The sequence below is a fragment of the Cricetulus griseus genome, chromosome 3, assembly GCF_003668045.3.
Source record: "Cricetulus griseus strain 17A/GY chromosome 3, alternate assembly CriGri-PICRH-1.0, whole genome shotgun sequence".
In the NCBI taxonomy this organism is placed as follows: Eukaryota; Metazoa; Chordata; class Mammalia; order Rodentia; family Cricetidae; genus Cricetulus; species Cricetulus griseus.
The window spans coordinates 246,213,010-246,234,729 of NC_048596.1; the positions used below are offsets into that span (position 1 = coordinate 246,213,010).

A 21,720-nucleotide genomic window follows, 5' to 3' on the forward strand; every position below is an offset into this window, starting at 1 on the left:
TCTTATGGAAAGCCAGGAATGGTGGTTGGTATAAGCCTGCAACCCCAGCACTCTGGAGATAGAGGCAGAAGGCTTAGGAGTTCGAGGTCATCTTTGGCTATATAGCAAGTTCAGACCAGCTGGGCTACAGGAGACCTAGTATCATCAGAAAACCAAAACACATAAAGAAATAAGAACTCAAAATAGACATAGGGGGATTCTACTACATTAGAGAAACAAAAATAGAAAATGAAAGATGGTAAAATTTAAACAGTTTTTGCTACTTTCTAAACTAGCCTGTTACCTAGGAAAGACCCTGAAGTTATATATGATTTATACTGTATTCTGGTAAAATATGCATGAGCTTTTAACATTTAGTCACTCCTGTCTGTCTTTCCTCTTCATTCTGCCCTGGTCCAGTGTAGGTCTAGTCTCTCATAGCTAGAAAAGCATAGGGATGACTTCTTCCAGCTTGCTGGTTCCAGCCCTCTAATTTCTACATTCTCTTGTTCCTCAGCTGCTCTTAGAACACCAGGACGCGTATCAGGCGGGGACTGTGTTTCCTGATGCCTTTTACCCTAGCATCTGCAAAAGAGGTAAGGGAGGGTTTTTAGAGTAATGATGCCTCATTTACTGGTAAACTGGATTGGCTTTGACTTTTAAATATATATATATATCATGGGCTGGAGAGACAGCTCAGTGGTTAAAAGTGTATACTTCTCTTGCAGAAGATGGGCTTTTGGTTCCTAGCATCCATGTTAGGTGGCTCATACTTAATTACCGGTAACTTGGGCTCCAGGGGGGTCTGACACCTTTTCCCGGCCTCTACAGGCACATGCACTCACATGTACATTATACACAGACAAAGGCATGTACATAATTAAAAATAAAATACAACTTTATATATAAACACACACATGTAAAATGGTTGTTCATCAATGACTTCTCTGCTTGGGTATAGAAATTCTGGAACTTTTGCTTTCTGGTGATACCTGGTCTAGATGTCTCTGCTTGCTTATTGCTCTGTGGCAATGCACCCCTGCCCACCCCCTGTGATTTTCAAAAGGTTATCTACAGTCTCAGTTTTGTGTCTGCCCCACAGCAACCTCCTTTCTGGGTTGTTCTTGGTATCAACGAGACCACTGCCCAGTGGGGGGACTTAATGAGAGCACCGTTCCTGAAGGTGTGGACAGGTGTAAGGAGTCACCAGGGGCAGTGCAGGGGAGTGGTTACTGCATTATGGTGAGAGACCTTCATGGAGAGGGCCACTTGACAGGAGTGGAATTTGTAGCTAAGCGTCATAGCCAGCCCACTTTGAGCCTACAGCAGAGGAACTAAGATTGTAATACCCAGACCTCCCATGTCTTCCTTTTCTCTCATCTCCTAATTGATTCTGTCCTTTGGCAAATCCCAACCCCATCAAACCCAACCCAAGCCAGGGCACAAAGAACCTGGCGGAAGCAGGTACTGTTGGAATCACAATGCAGGGTGGAAGTGGGTGGAAAGAGATCTGCAGGGATGGTTTTCCATTTCATTGGGTCATCAGGTCACCATGGAAACCATTTCTGGTGCCTCAGGATTATCTATTGATTTAAATCCCATTTCTTAACAATCTAGTGATGGCATTTGATGTTGGGAGCACAACACAAAGGACCTTGAGCCCACAGAGCTCCAGAGAAACCAGAAGTGTTAAGCATACAGGGTTGTCTTTCCAATGGGAAAGATGAAAAACCTGTTCTTCCACCCAGAAAGCTGAGAATCGAAAATGATTAACTGCCTGCTGATCTGTGTTATCTGTTGGGCCAGGCCATGGCAAGCTCTTATAACTGTGACCTAAGTGACCTTTATAGCCAGAGGCTCCTCCAGACTTTCACAATCAGGACCAGAGGTGGCTAATAGCCCAAATGGCCTCTATGCTATCTGTATGACCAAGACCAAGTCAGACCCTTAGGCCATTAAGCTCACATAGCTAATGTATCTTTAGAACCCATCTTCTTGGAGGAAATGACACGTACACTGAATTGAGTTTCAATGTAATTACATTTCCTTGTGCAATGGGAATTGTATAATATCAGGATACTTTTTTCCCATGTTGTACTTGGCTTAAATACATTGGCAATAAACTATCTGCTATTAGACTCCCCGAAGTCTGGTCCAGTTTGACTAAGTTTATCAGCACCAGGTTTTCATTCCTACTTCTTTGTGGGTTTCACTTCCCTGTATGACACCTGCAGACACCCCCTCACTTTAACATCAGTGAAATGCTGAGGTGCTACTGTCTCCTATGCTCAGGATTCCAGACAGATAAGCTTGGCATTTCTTGTATTTATAAATACTTCTTTCTGTTTTTCTCTGTCTTAGTTAGGGTTTTTAATTGCTGTGAAGAGACACCATAACCATGGCAACTCTTATAAAGAAAACATTTAATGGGGGTGACTTGCTTACATTTCAGAGGTTCAGTCCATCATCATCCTAATGAAGAACATGGCAGTGTGCAGGCAGATGTAGCGAGGGTCCTATGTCTTGTAGGCAATAGGAAGTTGACTGAGACACTGGGCAGTATCCTGAGCATGGGAAAACCTCATAGCCTGCCCCAACAGTGGCACACTTCCTCTAACAAGGCCATGCCCATGCCAACAAAGCCACACTTCCTAATAGTGCCACTCCCTATGAGATTATGGGGGGGGGCAACCACATTCAAAGTACCACATCCTCTCAGTCTGCCATTCCTCTATACTGTTGTTTTTGCCTGTGGGTTATAGCTCTTAACTCTAACTTACTATTTCTCACATGCCATCCCCTAAGTATCATTCAGGGACCCCCATTGTCCCTTGATATTCTGACAGTCCATTGAAACATTACACCTGAGAAAGCAAAAAAGGCTATTTTGATCATTAAATTTAAGAAGCACTGCTCAATGTGTACTTCAAGATAGACAAAGCACACAACAATGGTTCTGAGAAGTGTGGACAAGGTCATCAAGTCTTGTATAGCCCAGGTATGGCCTCAAACTCACCATGTAGCTGAAGAAGATCTTGAAGCCCTGATCTCCCTCCATCTGCCTCCACCTTCTGACTGCAAGTGTGTGCCACCATGCGTGGCTTTCCACGTTTTCATAAGTCAGTTTACACTCTCCTATGTGATGAATGGCAGAGAAAAGTAACTTCCAATGAATAATTGGGGAGGGTGCGTGTGAGCTGGCTCAGTGAGTCAAGGTGATGGCATCCAGTGAAATGCTGAGGTGCTACTGTCTCCTATGCTCAGGATTCCAGACAGATAAGCTTGGCATTTCTTGTATTTATAAATACTATAAATATAAATGCATTCAATTCCTGGATCCCACATAGTGGAAGGAGAAAACTGACTCCTGGAAGTTGTTGTCTGGTGTCTATATGAGTGCTGTGATGAAGTGTATGTATACACAAACTGGCACACTATAAACAAATGTAATAATAACAATAATAAAATAAATAAAGAAGAGTAACAGGGGATAAGATGTTGGAATATAGGTACATCTTTGTGGAAGTATCCTCTGAGTGACTCTTCCGGTCTGTCTGCTCATGAGGTGTCCTTGGAGGAAGAACAGAGGAAACGAGGTATTGGAGGGAAAGTGAAAGAGTCTAGCAAGACAGTGGGTGGTCATGGGAAATTTGAGGAGGTTCTCAACTTTTTAGATTCCACAGCTCCACTTTTTTGTTTTCTCAGGAAAATACCATGATGTATCTGAGAGGACTCACTGGACTCCGTTTCTTAATGCCAGCATTCATTACATTCGGGAGAACTACCCTCTGCCCTGGGAGAAGGTGGGCGTGCCCTCCAACCCTACATCAGTTCACTGCTGCACCGACAAGCACTGTTGGAGTCACTCCATTTGGAATCTCTGATCCCCAGACTGGGATAGCTAATTCTCACTCGACCTGCACACTAACAGGGACACAGCAGACCCCGAATCAATATTTAAAGTTATCAGAGCAAAGTCTGGAGACTGTCACTTGGTCATTTTGCTCCAATGACAATGAATCTGAAAACCTTCCAAGACACTGCACAGCATTTCAGAAAATCCTATGTACTTTCCTGTAACTAGAAGCTATATAATCCATTAGCTTCTAATTCCTTGTTAAGTCTCAGTAATGGAAATTAGTTCATGTTTGTTAAAGTCTTTCAGGGAGTTGACATAACCCAACACATAAGACTTGAATTTTCTTTTTTGCCAGGACACAGAGAAGTTGGTAGCTTTTTTGTTTGGAATCACCTCTCACATGGTCGCTGACGTCAGCTGGCACAGCCTGGGTATTGAACAAGGATTCCTCAGGACTATGGGAGCCGTGAGTACACAGTGCCATGAGGGTGCCACCATCACACCCAGATCAAAACTGGGCTCAGGCTGGGGTGCAGGGTACCTCAGAGCTAGAACACGAAAAGCCCTGGGTTTGATCCCCAGCTCTACAAACAAGACTGGATTATTTTAAGGAAAGGAAAACTTCGGGTTCTTCACACATCCTGTGGAAATAAGCCTTCTTATCCAAAGTGGCTTCTGGTCAGAGTTTTGTCTTTTTAAATTAATCCCTTTCATTGTAATCACCTCTGAAGAGTCATCTACGAAAACAAAGTGGACTGATATGCTGGAAACAGGGACAGATATGTCTCTGCAGTGTCTTTGGGGCTGTGTCTGAATAAGGAAGGGAATACCTGCCACTTGTCTCTGTTCACCATTGCTAGCTCCCAAACAGAATTGCAGCCTGTCCTGATAACTTAGCTGAATGACCCTACAATTAGTTGTTTTATTTGACTTTTATCATTTTTTAAGATTTTATTCTTTATTTTATGTGATTGTCTGTTTTGCCTGCATGTTGTGTATCTGTACACCACATATATTCAATGCCTGCAGAGGCCAGAAGAGGTTATCGGGTCCCCCTGGGACTGAAGTTACAGACAGTTGTGAGCCACCGTGTGGTTGTTGTGGATCAAACACAGGTTCTCTTGGAAGGGCAATCAGTGTTCTTCATCACTGAACCACCACGCCAGCCTGCTTTTTGCATTTTAATTGAATTTTTAGTTAGCACTAAGATAATGGGTTTCATCATAATGTTTTCATATATATGTCAGTGTACCTTGCTCATATTTGTCCCTTCTTACCCTCCTCCACCCACTTTAGTTGCTCTTAATTCCATTCTATTGGACCTGTAATCTTGGACTGCATTGGAGACATTGCCCATGCCAGGACGGCACACTTGTCTGTAGCAGTCTTTTTTTTTTTTTTTTTTTTTTTTTTTTTTATCAAACGCAATGGCCAACACAGGCAAAAAGGAGAATGTTAGTGTGAAGACCAAGCCGCCAAGATGCACTTCCACAGTCCCCTGGGTCAGGCTGTCACCTGCCCTCAGCTTGTCTGGCTTGGGGTGACATTCTGGGTCACAGTCTGTGACATTAACCATGTGCTTCTCTTTGTTCCTCAGATTGATTTTCATGACTCCTATTCTGAGGCTCATTCAGCTGGTGATTTTGGTACTGTTTATTCACTTTTTTCATATGCTACTTACTTTTCTTTATCAGTGTGATGCATGTGTATGTGTATATGTGTGAGCCTGTGTGCTCTCATGTGCATGGTGTGTGTGTGTGTATGTGTGTGTGTGTGTGTGTGTGTGTGTGCGCGCGCGTGTGCATTGAGCCGCATTGTGCATGTGAGGCCAAAGGAGGTTCCTTCCTCCTTTCTGAGGGTTCTGGGAATTGAACTCAGGTCACCAGGCATACATAGCAAGTGCCTTTACCTACTGAGCCATCATGCCAACCTTATACATTGTTATTTTTCTAATTGTAACGCTAAAGTTCATTTAGAATATAGCACAGTTCATTCAACACAGAGATGCATTTCTAAATGGGCATGTTAAAAACATGTATTTTGTTGTTGTTATTGAAAAATTTTTCACTTATACATTGAATTAAAATCCATTCGATAACTTAGTCTGAGTCACCTGTGGTTTTTCTTACACTTGGTGAACCCTATCTTTTTTTCCTGTGGTAATTCTCTTTATATATACACTAGTATTTATTTAAAAGGACCTATAGGGTCTATCTTTCCTTAAAGTAAAATAAATTCAAAGCTGGCTGTGGTGACACATACCTATAATCCCAGCACTTGGGAAGGTGAGACACGAGGACTACTGCAAATTGAAGGCCAGCATTAAGCACACAGAGAGCACCAGGCCAGCCAGGACTACACAGTGAGACCCTGTTAAAATAAACAAACAATAGAAAATAGAATTGTCTTATTATACAAATGATTCTTAATTCATATGTTTCATTAGCTAAGATTTTTCAAAGATGATTTTTTTTCTTCTTCAAGACAGACCCAAAACAGAGAAAGAGTAACTATGGGAAATGTCTGGTTTGTGGGACTGTGTTTGTGGGAATGTGGAAGAAGTGTCTTGTCATCAGCCCACAGATTGTAAATATGTTTCTCTTGCCGTAGGAGGAGATGTGTTGAGCCAGTTTGAATTTAATTTTAATTATCTCTCAAGGCGCTGGTAAGACCAATGTTCTTTTAAATATGTGATGCCAAAACGGCATTTATGATGGGCTCTTGTTGGGTTTACGTTTTTTTATTTTATTTTATAGTCTATTTTCCCATTAGTTTGCCTTTTTAGTTCTTGCTGTAATATCACACTTGTTACTAGATATTAAACCCAGGGTCTTCTAAATGCTAGGCAACCACTTTATTACTAGAGAAGTCCTTAGATGCTTCTTCTTCTTCTTCTTCTTCTTCTTCTTCTTCTTCTTCTTCTTCTTCTTCTTCTTCTTCTTCTTCTTCTTCTTCTTCTTCTCTCTCCTCCTCCTCCTCCTCCTCCTCCTCCTCCTGCTCCTCCTTCTCCTTCTCTTTATCCTCTTCCTCCTCCTCCTGCTACTCCTCCTCCTCCTGCTCCTCTTTCTTTCTTAAGACAGGGTCTAACTGAGCCTCTCAGGTTAGCCTTGAACTCACTCATAGGCTAGGCAGGTTTTGACCTTGGGACCTCCTTTCTCAGCCTCTCAAGAAGCCTGGGTTATTGGCCTGTGTGACTAGTTCTGGGTTTTGTTAGTGTTTTTGAATAGTGTTTTGAATATATAGTTTCTAATTTCTCATCATTTTGTTAAATTATTTCTTCAATTATCTTTGTGCAGTTTGTAGTATGTATTTTCACATAGGCTGATGACAAACAGAATTTATTAATCCACAGTATTATATATCTATTCTGCTTAGTTATGTGTGCCTCCGATGTCTTTTTGTTTTTGTTTTTGGTTTTTCAAGACAGGGTTTCTCTGTGTAGCTTTGGAGCCTATTCTGGCGCTCACTCTGGAGACCAGGATGGCCTCAAACTCACAGAGATCTGCCTGACTCTGCCTCCCGAGGGCTAGGATTAAAGGCGTGAGCCACCACCACCTGGCTAACATTTATGGTTTTAAAAATATGTATTTTTATTTATGTGTGTGTACCTGCTTGCCTATATGTGTAACACATACATGCAGGTGATGTTGGAGACCACAAGAGAACTGGATCCCCTGGAACTGGAGTTACAGGCAGTTGTGAGTTGTCTGATGTGGGTGCTGGAACCAAACCCGGGTCTCCTGGAAGAGCAGAAAGATTTTCTACATTTAATTTATCTGGGAATTTTTATATAAGATGAAGTATAAATAGAACATTATTTTTTCCACAGAGGTAGCTGAGTGTTCTAGAACCACGTTTCAGTAGTCTACTCTTTCCTCACTGGTCTGCGGCAGCTCCTGTGTGTTTTCCTCTCTCTTCTCTTGGTCTGAGTGACCGTCTCTCAGAACACTGGTTCTTTCCATCCCATGACTTCGCTGTGTGTCTGCTTTGCTTTTATAAGGGCAGAGCTTCCTATTTGTCTTCTGTCTTAGTGATCATTGAATTACTGTGAAGAGACACCATGATCAAGGTAACTTATAAAAGAAAGTATTTAATGGGGGGCTTGCTTACAGTCTCAGAGTCCATGAGCTAGCATCTTATCTACAAGCAGTAGGCAAGAAGACAAAAAGAGAGAGAGACAGAGAGGCAGACACTGGGCCTGGTGTGGGCTTTTGCCCAACAACTAGGAACCAAACATTTAAGTATATGAGCTTGTGGGGGGGCATTCTCATTCAAACATCTTTCTTCTTCAGAGGTACCTTTGTCTTTGCTCCTTCAGATGAAATTTAGGATCAGGTTGATGTGTTTCAGGAGAAACTTGTGATTTTAATGAAAGGTTATTGATTCTTATAGTACAGCTTTGTCCTCATCAGAGAAGCAGCTTGGGCAGTAGATGAAGGTTAATACAGAAACTCATAGCTGGTCAAAGTAGAGAGAGTAAGTGCCTGTGAAGTGACTAGTCATACATGGGACATCTATATCACCCGACTCCAGGTCTCAGGGACCTTCTCAGAAGAGGGAGTAGAAAAACTGTAAGAGTCAGAGGTGGGGGAGAACTGCTGAGGACGAATGCACTCACAGACTCCCAGCATCTGTGGGAGGACTGCTGAGGACGAATGGACTCACAGACTCCCAGCATCTGTGGGAGGACTGCTGAGGACGAATGGACTCACAGACTCCCAGCATCTGTGACTGGCTGTACAAGCTCAAGCCAGTCAGCATTCCAGCATGGAGGAGGAAGGTACTCACTCATGAGCTCCCACTCATCACTGAGGAGTCACTAACAATTGATGGCTTCTTGGGGAGTTTTCTTTGGGGGTGTGGTTCCTAGCAGGTTGAACATGCTGCAATGGATGGCTACATATCCATGTTTATCTCCTTGCTTCCCACCCTGTACCTTCTGAGGTTCGGAAGATGCCAACGGAGTAAAGCTGGCTTTCCTTGCTTGCCATCCAAAGGTTCTACTTTCTATTTGGGTTGGACTTTGGAATTATTTTATTTTATTTTATTTTTACTTTCTTGCTAGCTTAGTGACTCATTAGAACAAATATTTTTTGTTATTTTCTTTTGCCTGTTAAACCATTTTTATTGAGGTCATAGGTGTTCTAAAAAGCTAAAAATAGACTTCTTAATCCCTTTTTTTCTTGTAAATACACATAAATCATTTTTAAAAATCCTTTCTTTTTCTTTTTTGTTTGTTTCATCTTATAAAAATTGGAGGCTGGAGAGATGGCTCAGAGGTTAAGAGCACTGGCTGTTCTTCCAGAGGTCCTGAGTTCAATTCCCAGCAACCACATGGTGGCTCACAGCTCTCTATAATGAGATCTGATGCCCTCTCCTGGTGTACAGGCAGAGCACTGTTTACATAGTAAATAAATTGTGGTGATATTTTGCCAGTCGTTGGTCAGTCCCAGCACTCAGGAGGCAGAGGCAGACGGATCTCAGTGAGTTCGAGACCAGCCTAGTCTACAAAAGCTAGTTCCAGGACAGCCTCCAAAGCCACAGAGAAACCCTGTCTCGAAAAAACAAAAACAAAAACAAAATTGGATTTTATTGGTTGTTATAGTCTTGTTTATTCTGAGGATTTTGAAATTGAAATAAAATGACACTATAAATCTGATTTTCAGATATTGCTGTCCTTCCAACTAAAATAATTAATGTCTGTGAGCCAAAAGCTGGGCCTAGGGTTCTGTTGTTTTCTCCTGTGCATCTAAAATTAGCACATTGGAGAGAGGAGCCATATCTGGTGCTAATGCCTTTAAGTCCAACACTCAGGAGGCTGATGCAGGAGGACCACTGCAAGTCTGAGGACAGCCTAGGATACATAGTGAGTTCTAGTCAAGGCTTGGTTACACAGTAAGACACTATTCAAAACCCCAAACACACACACACACACACACACACACACACACACACACACACACACACACACCCTTGCGTTCACAGAATCGAACACTCTTTTTCCACTTGGTAATATCTGGTATTTAAATGTCTTTTCATAAATATTTGACCGAAGCACCAGATTTTTGTTCTGAATCACTGAGAAAACTACTCACTGTCCCAGTGACTTAGTTTCCTTTTGTGTAAAATGGGGTTTTACATAAAATATATGTAAAATGCCAGGTGTCATTGGCAGAGTTAAATAACCAATGCTGGTAAAGAGTGTTGAATATCTGAGCTATACAGTCAATCATGGGACAACGGGGGCTTGTGGAGTTCCTGCAGTTGTTACTGTTACCTTCAATTTCAGAACCCAAGTATCTCTTCCTTTCATTTGAATGCACTTCTCAGGTACGTGCCCATCAAAGATCTTCTGAGAATTTATGATAATCTCTATGGTCGAAAAGTCATCACTGAAAATGTCATTGTTGACTGCACATACCTTCAGTTCTTGGAAATGTAAGTGTAAGCCAGAGGGAAGCTTGCAGCTGAATTATGGGGGTTTCCTGAGCACCTCTTTTCCAGGGGTGCGCTGTGAAGGCAGTTACATGACAGAAGATGCACATGGCATCATTATTTGCTCCACTTTTCTATAGAAAGTGCAACTCATGGAGATGCTTATTTATGTTGCAGGCATGGGGAGATGTTGGCTGTTTCCAAGGTAAAGACCTGCTTTTTCTGAATCTTGGCTAAAGGACTGTGCAGACAGTGCAGTGCCTTACTCCTCCTGCCTCCCCCTGCAGCTCTATTCCACATACTCTATGAAGTCCCCATTTCTGGTGGAACAGTTCCAAGAGTATTTCCTTGGAGGACTGGATGACATGGCATTCTGGTCCACGAACATCTACCGTCTGACCAGCTTTATGCTGGAGAACGGGACCAGGTGAGTTTTGCCTTGCTACATCCCTACGTAATGCTCACGTTTTCAGCTGATGAGGCCAAACTCAAAGGAAAACAACTCAGAAGTGTTGTCTGAACTGGTTCACAGAGAAAACAATGGATACTCTAAAACCTAACTGGGGGGCATCAGGTGAATGCCTCTCACATTGCAGGGACAGAGAGGCAGACATGTCAGAACTTGGTGTCAATGAGTAGTGATCCCATACACCCTTACCCCATCCCTCCAAACGAAATCACCAGTGGGTGGTTTGTCAAGCACAGGTTCTGGAGGAAATTTGATAGGTGGGACTGCTGCTCAGCCCCTTCTGGGATCTTATCACCTTCTCTTTGTCATATTTGGGACCAGAGCTACTTGGAGACCAAACATAATAGGAGCAAACAGGAAATAGGTCTTTAAGAAGAACTAAATGTCTCTAGGTCCCTGAGCCTCTGTTGATCAGAGAAACCACACATCATCAGTCCTGGGCACACAGATGCCCCAGATGAGCTGCTGGGATGCTGGGGGTAAGAAGGTAGGCAAATGGCACAGCTGCCCCTGCAGAGAAGGGGAAGCACTAGGAGCTTAGCGGGGCCAGCACAGCCAGCAGTGGGGATGCAGGTTCTTTGAACAAAAGCTGTTGTCCAGAGCTGGTTCCAGGTCAGGAACTCGGAGCGTGGGTGTTGATAAGTTGGAGTGCCCACAGGCTTGCAGCTCCAGAAGATTATGTGATGTGTTCTTAAAAACCTTTGCTGTATTCATTCATTGTTAATCATAATTACACAGTGTTGATTTGAAACGAAATTCTCCTTGGTGCTAAGATTGACTTCAGCCTATGGCTTAGTAGGGATTAGCAATCCAGTATAAATCCTATTTAATTTGACTTTTTGTGTGTATGTGCTGTGCATTCATGTGTGTATGCATGGTTACATGTGTGTGCACATGCATGCATGTGAAGGTCTGAGGTTGATGTGGGTGTCTTCCTCGGTTATTATACCTTGTGACTTAGTCCCTTGCTGAATTTTAAGCTCCCTTATTGCAGATAGTCTGACTAGCTAGCTCACTTGGAGATCTCCCATCTCCATCTTCTGAACACCACACCCACCTTTCATTTATGTGAGTTCTGGGGAACCGAACTCTAGTTCTCACACTTACACAGCAGGTGTTTTAATTTCTGACTGATTTTCCCAGCTCTAAAACTTTATTTTAATAATTAGCAAAATCTCAAGTCAGATCCCTAAGCCTTTGCAGTGTAGTTTGTGTGCGAGTGTGTGTGTGTGTGTGTGTGTGTGTGTGTGTGTGTGTGTGTGTGTGTGTATACACGCAGAGGGCCATCCCTCAAATACTCTCTACCTTGTTTTTTTTTTTTTTTTTCTGAAATAGGGTTTCCCTGTGGCTTTGGAGGCTGTCCTGGAACTAGCTCTTGTAGACTAGGCTGGTCTCGAACTCACAGAGATCCGCCTGCCTCTGCCTCCCGAGTGCTAGGATTAAAGGCATGCGCTACCACCGCAGGGCTCTACCTTGTTTTTTGAGACAGGGCCGATCATTGATCCGGAGCTTGGTGATTACACTAGGCAGCTAGATAGGCTGGCCACCGAGCTTCAGAGGTCTGCCTGACTCTGTAAGCCACCATACCAGGCCATGGGTGCTGGGAATCAAAGACAGGTTCTCATGTTTGCAAGGACTGATTGACTGACTGACTCATCTTCCCAGTTTGTCTGGGAGTTTTTGGGTGCATGCCAGCCTAGATGTAGAAAGGGTGGGGTTTGGAATTGGAGACATTTCCTTCTCATCACTGAGTTTTGTTCCACCAGTTGCTAAACCTCCCTAAGCCTTCATTTCCTTTTGAATGGGGACACTCACCATTCCATCTTTATGAGGCTCTGAGGAGTCAATGAGAACCCTTGTGCACAGGGTTTAACATGCAGAAAGCACTTACTAAGCGCTGGCTCCATTATCATGATTGCTATTGGGTGCAAGTTGAGTTTATATTGGTAGAACTCAGAATGCCTAGTCAGAGTCGAGTGAGTAACCTCCATTTCTTCCCCGCCCCTTCTCTGCCATATGCAACCATCCTCAAGCTCATTTCTGGGTGATTTTGGACTAGCTGTACATAGCTAAGGAGAGAGGTAGGAAGAAACAACAGAGGAGCACGGTTTGTATCTCTATTCTAAATTACCAACACACCAAACTTCCCAAAGTGATTGCACATAGACACACACACACCAGAGAGAGAGAGAGAGAGAGAGAGAGTTCTTACCTTTTAAAGTACACCCATTTTATTTGAAACCATAGTAGACTTCCTGAAGAAACAGTGAAATGGTACTTATGCCCCAGCCAGACCTCTGTCCACCTCAGAAATGTGCTGTGAGTTTAGTGCTGGCCTTTCCAGTTTGCCTTCTGACTCCCAGCAGGATTCAAAGAGAAAGCCCTTTCCTCAGTGCAGAGTTGGATAGAGAAAGTGAGTGTGCACATGCAGTGAGTTTTACTCAGCAGGAAGAACGCAATTGCATCATCTGTAGGGAAATGAAGCTGAAGATCATCATGTTAACCAAAATAAGCCAGACTCAAAATATGAAGTTTTCTCTCCCTGAGGTAACATACACACCATAAACTATTAGGAGGAAAAGCAGAGTTTGTGACGGGGAGAAGGGAGGTGGGAGAAAGAGAAACGGGATGCTGATTATGGTCTCAGTACACGATATATTTGAGTTAAAGTATCATTATGAAACCAGTCACTTCATACAATGAAATCCTCCAAAAAGGAAGGGGGCTGGGATGTAGCTCAGTTGGCAGAATGGATAACGCTGTGGCCTAAGAGGGACTCTGACCAGGCGGTGGGGAAAGATTGCTCTCAGCTCGTCCTTGCACCATTTCCCCAGTTCCCTGTCCAGCACCTGGTTTTCCCTTGCTGTAAAGCTTTCGTGCTTCTCCCAGTCCCCCCACCCCCCAGTGGCCTCTATAAATCCCTTCAAAGGCCTGTTCCTCCCATAACGTCCACACCTACTCCTATAAAGTTTCTCATTGAATGAGGTCATCCCTTGCATTTTCCAACGTTGTCTCACTTGTAAAAGAGAAACTTGCTCTCCTGTTTAGTTGCTGAATCTGTAGAGTTTTGTAAGGGAATGAAACTGAATGCTGTAGATCTATTTGGTGTAATTGGCATAACTGGCCAGAGGTGCTATGGTTGGGACCCAGTTTGTATCATGTTCTCAGACTCTGGGCATTTCATGCTTGTATGTAAGCATGGCAGAGGAGCCAGGAGGGCAGAGGAAGGCTTGCTCAGAAAGACTTTGGCTGTCTGTCCGAATGGCCAGACAGTGAACTCTTTGAGCCTTTGAGAGGGGTTTAAAGGTGTCTCTGTGGATAGTGGATAGTGCATTGGACTTCTAGAGACAAGAGTGGTTGAAAGTACATCACTGATTCCCTGTCAAAATTAACTCCTTCCACTGTTTCCCAGTGACTGCCACCTGCCTGAGAACCCTCTGTTCATCACATGCGACGGCCGGAGGAACCACATCCTCGGGTAAGTGGGTCCAGAATCATTTGTATTGAAGAATGCCTCCCCAAGAGGGGCTGCCCTGGGAGAGAGTGGAGCAAGGGGTCTTCAGACAGACAGACAAGGTTCCTGTTCTAGCTGAGCCATTTACAACTGGGTGACTTTTAACACACTGGTAAATGTTTTTGAGCTACAGCTCTTCCTTCTGAAATGAAAAGACACATCTAGGGTCTTAGAATAGTGGCCCTGGATACAGATGATAGAGGGCATAAGGCGTAGGCATGCATGCTGTTCACTAAATGGTCATTGCTATTCTTATTGATTGTGACCATTATTGTGACTCACGGACCTTCCCCAGACTCCATCTGAAAAAGCATTTCATTCACAAGGGGGAAGTTTCTGAGGAATAAGCTAGAAGTCCTGGTTGGTACTGTTAGAGCTAGTGTCTCCTGCTGGAGCCAGGAGCCAGCCTCCAATTCATGATGTCATCAACAGGAAGGAATACCATCCATTATGAATAAAATAAAACAATAACATAAATAATAAAAGTACTTGGAGATAGTCATTGCACCAGGAACTCAGAGCATGTGGCTTGGCAGCCGACTGGTTACTGAACATGCCATTGTAAATATTATCGCTGAGCCTTAGAGAGGGAAGGGCTGGCTGCTCTGGGAATGTAGGATGGTGGCCCAACCAGGGCCCAGCAGAGTTCCCTTGAAGAACCAATGAGGTATTTAAGAGCAAAACCTTAAATATTCTAGATACTAAAGTGGGCACTTTACCGTGAGAGATCCTAAGGGGATTTTAATGCATCGAGAGAATTAAAAGATGAAGGAAGGGTTCCACCCAGCCTTTGTTGCCTTTGTTATTTCCTTCTTTTAAAGCAAGTAAGTCTGGTTGATGCTTTTTTTTTTTTTATGAGCATCTTTAGATTAAGCATGCTGTCTGTGTCTTCCCCGAGGCCTATTGTTCCCTTATTCTTAAGCATTCTGAAGCCTGGGTGGTTCTTCTAAGCATGTGTGGCTTGGCTGGCTAAGATATGTGATTTTTTTTTTTTTTTTAAAGACAGCGTCTCTTATAGTTCAGGCTGCCCTTTAGCTCACTGTGTAGCTCAGGCTGACCTTGAACTCCTGGCCCCCAAGTACTAGGGTTACAGGTATGTGACACTGTATCCAGTTTGAGATCTCTGAACTAGAAAATGTATTTTAATTAGATAACTGATTCTAGCATGTCTTTCCAGATGAGTCAGTCTGCCTGCATGCTGCCATACTCAATATATATTTCTTTGGTGAAATATTGCAATACATTTATAGTTTGGTATTCCAGAAGTACTTTTACTCCTACTGTGAGCCCTGAGACCACAGCAAATAGTACATTTCCTTTTTTTTCTTTCTGGTGCTGGGGTTTGAACCCAGGGCCCATCTGTGCAGTGGCAAGCACACATTCTGCTATACCCATAGCCTCAGCAACATCAAGCTTTGTAAGGGGCTGACTTCTAAGCCTTAGAAATATACTCAACAAAAGATTTCATGGAGCAAGGGTTTTTCTAAAGCTATGTTTGCTATCTCTTCAACTTCTAGATGTTAAAATCCCAATATCTCAGGCAGTGTTAATGTGTATGAATCTTCATCAGGCAGTATAACGTGTGTACCTTCAGTTTCAGTAAGTTGAGGGGCTTGTAGTCTTCTTGGGTTTGATCATCTTTTTCTTCTCTCTTTTCAACAGCTCAAAAGTGCAGAAAAATGATTTTCACGGCAATCTGACCATGTTCATCAGGAAAGATATCAGGAAAAACCTGAACTACACAGAAAGAGGCGTGTTCTACAGCACAGGCTCCTGGGCCCCCGTAAGAACTTCCTGTTACCAATGAAGGAGGTTGGAAAACTTCTGGGGACAGGTTGCTTGTAGTGTCTCTGTGTGTTGCTGTTCATACAGTTAATCTGGGTTTGTGCCAGTCTGGCGAATGTCCTTGGTCTCTAAATGTGATATATTCCAGAGATGCCCTAAGGCATAATTGTGGGCCAGTCGAAGGGGCTTTAGGCATCTAGACCAGTCCTGCTTTGACTCTAGGCAAGTGTGCTTGCTACGTTGAAGGCCACCTACACAGCCCTATGCTGACAGACACCACTGCATGTGAAATATATCCATAGGGTCATTTTTCCCTCCAGACAAAACTCTTACGTCATAGTTAAGGCTGGCCTCAACTCTTGGCAATAATGATCCTCCTGTCTCAGACTTCGGAGTACTAATATTACAAGCATGTGCCACCATGTCCCCATCCAATGGGGTAATCTTTAAAGTCACATTACTATGGGGATGAAAGTGAAAGGGGAAGATCCTGACTCTGTCTTTGGGGAAATTTGGCCTAATAGGAGCAGCAGAAGTAACAGCAGCTGTTAAGTGAGTAGAACGTGATGAAAGCTGTGGTGTGTTGGTGGAGAGGACAGCAAAGAGGTCATTTTAACCCCAGAAACCATTGGGGAAAGGCAACAGGAAGGGGTGGCCCTGAGGGAAATTTTAACAGTGAATAGCACTCACCAGCGAAAGAATGCATTCCCGATTCAGGATGTTTGGAGAGTCAAGTACTTTTATTTGCTTGGAACCCAGGACCTAGAGATGCGACGACTGCAAGACTTGGAAATAAGTAGTTGCTGGGTTGTGATTGTTCTCAAGACCAGAAGGGTTTAGGCAGCAAGTGAATGTCACACACCATGAGCGGGGCAAGGGCTGTGGCAAGGCCAGCTTCCTGGAGGTCACCCTGCACAGTCACATGGGAAAGAGCCCATAGTCTCCTACTATGCTGTCATGACTTTAAAACTCTTACTAGTTGGTGAGCAAAAGTCTCTGTGTGTTGATTTTGCACTGGACTCCACAAGTTCTGTAATTGGTTCTGAGCCTGGACATTTTTGCGGAAGTCCAAAGTGCAGATATTTTTACATAGATGTTCTTGGATTTTTCTCCTCAGGAGGAAAATGTCTAATGGGGAGGGGGCTGCACTTGTTATCTTTCTTGTTGCTGGGGTAAATACCTGAAAAAAGCAGCTCGAGGAAAGAAAGGTTTGCTTTGATTCACTGTTTAAGAGGTCCATCATAGTGAGAAATCATGGTAGCCCGTGGCGAAGGCAGTGGAAGTGTGAGGCTGCTTGCTCACATCTTCACAGTCTGAGAGGAAAGTAGAGGGCAGGGCTGACGGCACTCAGTTCACTTCCTCCTTTTTATTTAGTCTGGGTCCTCATTGGACAGGACAGTGCTGCCCACATTCAGAGTAGGTCTTCCCTCCCCAGCTAATCCTCCCTGGAAATGCCCTCACCAACACACTCAAAGGTATATCTCTTGGGTGCTTCTAAAGCAATGAAGATGAACATCTCAGAGACTTGGTATTTATTCCCAGTGTCTGTCCTGAGATTTGATACCTTCCAATAGATGATGTATTGTTTTGTTTTGTTTTGTTTTGTTTTGCATGACTGTGCAAGCCAGAGCTGGGCATCAGTTTGTGTACAGCCTGGCAGGATGGTATCAGGGAAGACGGAAGACATGTTGCTTACCTGCAGGACCTTACATCAATGTTTCTCCTGAGCCTGGGCTGGCTGGCCTGTTTCCATGTTCTCATCTGGGTCTGCTTTGCTGTCCTCTGCTGGTGCCTAGGACGTCTTCTTTGGTCTTATGTCACCCTTTGGCAAATTTAGAATTGTGTTGCCTTAACCTGGATGGATCATGTGTTTATCGGCTTGCTAAGGACTGCCCCAGTTTGTTCTATGGCTTTGCAGTCATAACTTTAAGACAATTGGGTAGCACTACATGGTGATTATATTGGTGATCCCCACACTGGTAATCCCACTACATAGGATACTGAGGCAGGTGGATTGTTGTGAGCTGAAGCCAGCCTAGGCTATAGAATGTGATGCTGTCCCCAGACAAAAGCGCAAAACTAAATAAATGAAAAAAAGGACAATTTAGAATTCCAAGCTTGGTGGCCAGTTGTCCCCAGGTTCCCTGGCACAGACTTCAAGCTCTGTGAAAGACCTCTCCTGTTTCCTAGGCAGCTTGAGAGTCAAAACAGATAGTCAGTATCTCAGTCAGAGCATTGGTTCTCAACCTTCCTAATGCCGAAACCCTTTAATACAGTTCCTTATGTGTGGTGACCTGCCCCCCAACCACTTTTGGTTGCTAATTCATAGCTGTAATTTTACTACTATTATGGATCTTAATACAAATTTTTAGAAATAGAGGTTTGAAAATGGGGTCTCAACCCACAGGTTGAGAACCTCTGGCTTAGAGGATAGCAATTTTTAGAATCCTGGTGTTGTTCCAGTTCATTTGTTTGAGAAAGATGAACCATCTATTTACAAACATAATCCTGGCTTTATAGTGACCAGGCTTGCCTTTCCTAAAATTTGGTCTGCAAAAATTCTTTTTTTTTTTTTTTTTTTTTTTTTTCCCAGTCACTCCTTGAGTCCAAATACTTTGGAAGCTGAGCCAGGCAGCTCTCCATGAGTTCAAGGCCAGCATGGTCTGAGTCCTAGGCCAGCAAAACCTTATAGTAAGATCACGTCAAAAACAAAACAAAACAAAAAAACCAACACACACACACACACACACACACACACACACACACAAACAAACGAGAAGACAAAAAAAAAAAAAAAAAAAACTTTGGTGGTTTGAATCTTCAAATCAATGCAGCCTGCTGGCTTTGAGAAAATCCTAGCTGACTCTTCCCCAGTAGCTCATCATCTCAGGCAATACTCTGCCATCTCCGTGGGACTCTGCTGCCTCTATTGCCTGGCCTAAGCTAGCACACTGAAATGAATGGATGTTTTATTTGTCAGCCCTTGTTAGAACTCATTTTATTTGCCAGACTCCCACGGCTCCTGTTGACGATGCCATGTGTCTTTACACATTTAAAATAACCTTTTGTTTCAGGAATCTGTAACCTTTATGTACCAGAATTTGGAGAGGAACCTGAGGATGATGTTTTCTGGCAGCTCACAGACTCCTCTAAAGCATGTCTCCAGCCCCTCTGCCTCCTACTTCCTGTCTGTCCCCTATGCCAGGCTTGGCTGGTAAGGATGAATTCAGTAGATGGGGGTTGTTGTATTCCATCCAGTCCTTCATCAGCTTTGGGGTGGCATCATTTGTGTTAGCTAGGGAAACCTTACTTTCCCTATATTTTAGAAGAAATTAGGAAACAGAAAAATGGATTCATTTAAAATTTGAGTGAACTGGGGACAGAAAGAAGTCTAATTTCTCCCTGCTGAGTTGTGACCATCTCACAATTACAGAAGGTTGGGGACAAACATGAGTCAATATAACTCTAAGACAAGCTCCCCACTCCTCTCCTGAGGAAAGTAGATCTGGGCCCTAAGTTGCTCCATTTCTTTAGAGAGTTATTGTGCAAGTCCAGAGTGAGAGAAATGTCTGTCTTAGCTTGCTTTCTACTGCTGTGATAAAACACCATGGCCAAAAGCAACCTGGGGAGGAAAGGGTTTGCCTGGCTTACATGTCCAAATCACAGTCTGTCATCAGGGAAATCAAGGCAAGGACTCAAACTGGGCAGGGACCTGGAGCTACTTACTGGTATTTTTTTTTTTTTTTTTTTTTTTTTTTTTTTTTTTTTTTTTGGTTTTTCGAGACAGGGTTTCTCTGTGTAGCTTTGGCACTGGCACTCTGTGTAGCTGTCCTGGCACTCGCTCTGGAGACCAGGCTGGCCTCGAACTCACAGAGATCCACCTGCCTTTGCCTCCTGAGTGCTGGGATTAAAGAAAGGCATGCTCCAACAATGCCTGTTTTGTTTTTCTTTTCTTTTCTTTCTTTTTCTTTTTTTTTGGTGCTCAGCCTGCTTTCTATACAACCTGGCACCACCTGTCGAGGGGTGGCCTTGCCCAAAGTAGTCTGGACCCTCCCACATCCATCATTAATCAAGAAAATGCCTCATAGACTTGTCTGTAGGTCAATCTGATGGAAGCATTTTCTCAATTGAAGCTCCCTCTTTCCAGATGTCAACTTCACAAAAGAAATTAAGCAGCACAGGGGCTTTAAATTCTGTGTTTAAGATTTAAAATGTTTTATATATTTGAGTGTTTTGCCTAAATGTATGTTATATGCACCATGTATGTGCTTGCTGCCCCTGAAGGTCAGAAAAAGTCATCGTATTCCCTGGAACTACAGTCACAGATGGTTATGAGCCACCAAGTGGGTGCCTGGTGCAGTACTCTTAACCATTGAGCCATCTCTCCAGTTCCAGAAAATGGGTTCATAAACACCTCCAGTTTTGAAAGAGAAAAGAATTATTTGTTTGTTGCAGTGAAGTGTAAGGTCCCTGACTCATTCCCAGGCCAGCAGAGTTCTTTTTCCCGAGTCCCATTCTTCACACAGGTATAGAGTTAGAAGCCTTTTGTGTCATGTCTTTGGAAGCCAGACTCATTTCTTGAAGGCCTGTTGGATACACTGTTACTATAAGTGAAAAGGGGTGAGCTGGATAGCCAAAGATAGAAGCTTAGTGTTTTGCAGGGCTCCAGCAGAGGACCCTGGTTACACTAGAAGCCATTTTCCCCTTTTAATCCAGGCACTCAGAAAGGCAGAAGCAGATGCATCTCTGAGTTTGAGGCCAACCTGGTCTACATAGTGAGTTCCAGGACATCCAGAGCTACATGGAGAAACCCTATCTCAAAACAAACAAATGAAAAAAAATCAACCTCAAACAAACAATGCAGAAACCCATTTCCTAATTAATTAATCATCAAAAAAGCACTAATCTAATGTCTAAACTATATAAGTTCCAATAGCTCTTTATAGTTGGTCAAATATATTTAAGCACCAGGACCTTTCGTTTTGCTAAGTAATTACAACAATGAAGTGTTTTTGTAGAGTATCATCAAGACCCCACCCCAGTGTTCTTGGGGATTTATTATCATGAGCTTCCCCTTACCCCCGCCCCCCGTAGTGTAATGATATTCCAAGAATGCAGGCAGAGAGCTATGATGATGATTTGAATACGGTTGCTTCTTCTGGTGAAAGTCTGGTACCCACTGATCAGTTTATTGAGAGATCTGGGTTTTCATTTGACTTTGAATCTAGCCATGGGCATGAAAGTGACTTCTGGATGATTGGGCAACACTGCTGTCTTCTCAGTGTGGTTTCTGGTGGCCCTTTATTTAGGGGACAGTGATACATGCAGCAAACACAGGGAACTGGGAGGTGAATTCTGCCTCTCTGCTGTCATTCATGTGTGAGCAAAGGCTCTTCTTAGACACTTTCCTCAAAGAGCCAAAGGTGGGTGCTGCTGGGCTGGCAGCCACAAGAAGCAGGACCTGGTCTTAGCCTCAGGGGCTCTGTTCTGGCCTTTGCCCGTCTACCATGCATCTTAGAAACTATGTCATGTTACTTGTTCTTTCCATGGCTATATGAGCTAGAATTAGCATAACTCTTATTCTTTTCAGCCACAGGGTGACAAGTGAAACATTAACTGTGATCTCTGTAACCAGTCAGTCACAAATCCCACTTAGAAGTATTTACTTGATACAGAAAT

At 43.4% G+C, this 21,720-nt stretch overlaps 1 protein-coding gene across 7 annotated transcripts in view; it reads left to right on the forward strand.

The window, feature by feature from the left end:
- Positions 1 to 21,720, forward strand: part of Gpld1 (glycosylphosphatidylinositol specific phospholipase D1) — a 58,538-nt gene that overhangs the window by 14,887 nt on the left and 21,931 nt on the right. For all 7 annotated transcript variants that reach the window (XM_027409320.2, XM_027409324.2, XM_027409327.2 and 4 more), the window contains 11 exons: positions 497 to 575; positions 3,685 to 3,782; positions 4,194 to 4,304; positions 5,436 to 5,484; positions 6,449 to 6,503; positions 10,169 to 10,276; positions 10,451 to 10,478; positions 10,561 to 10,700; positions 14,155 to 14,220; positions 15,919 to 16,039; positions 19,116 to 19,255. In XM_027409320.2, the coding sequence (XP_027265121.1) occupies positions 497 to 575; positions 3,685 to 3,782; positions 4,194 to 4,304; positions 5,436 to 5,484; positions 6,449 to 6,503; positions 10,169 to 10,276; positions 10,451 to 10,478; positions 10,561 to 10,700; positions 14,155 to 14,220; positions 15,919 to 16,039; positions 19,116 to 19,255 (995 nt within the window). The remainder of the gene's footprint in view (positions 1 to 496; positions 576 to 3,684; positions 3,783 to 4,193; positions 4,305 to 5,435; positions 5,485 to 6,448; positions 6,504 to 10,168; positions 10,277 to 10,450; positions 10,479 to 10,560; positions 10,701 to 14,154; positions 14,221 to 15,918; positions 16,040 to 19,115; positions 19,256 to 21,720) is intronic.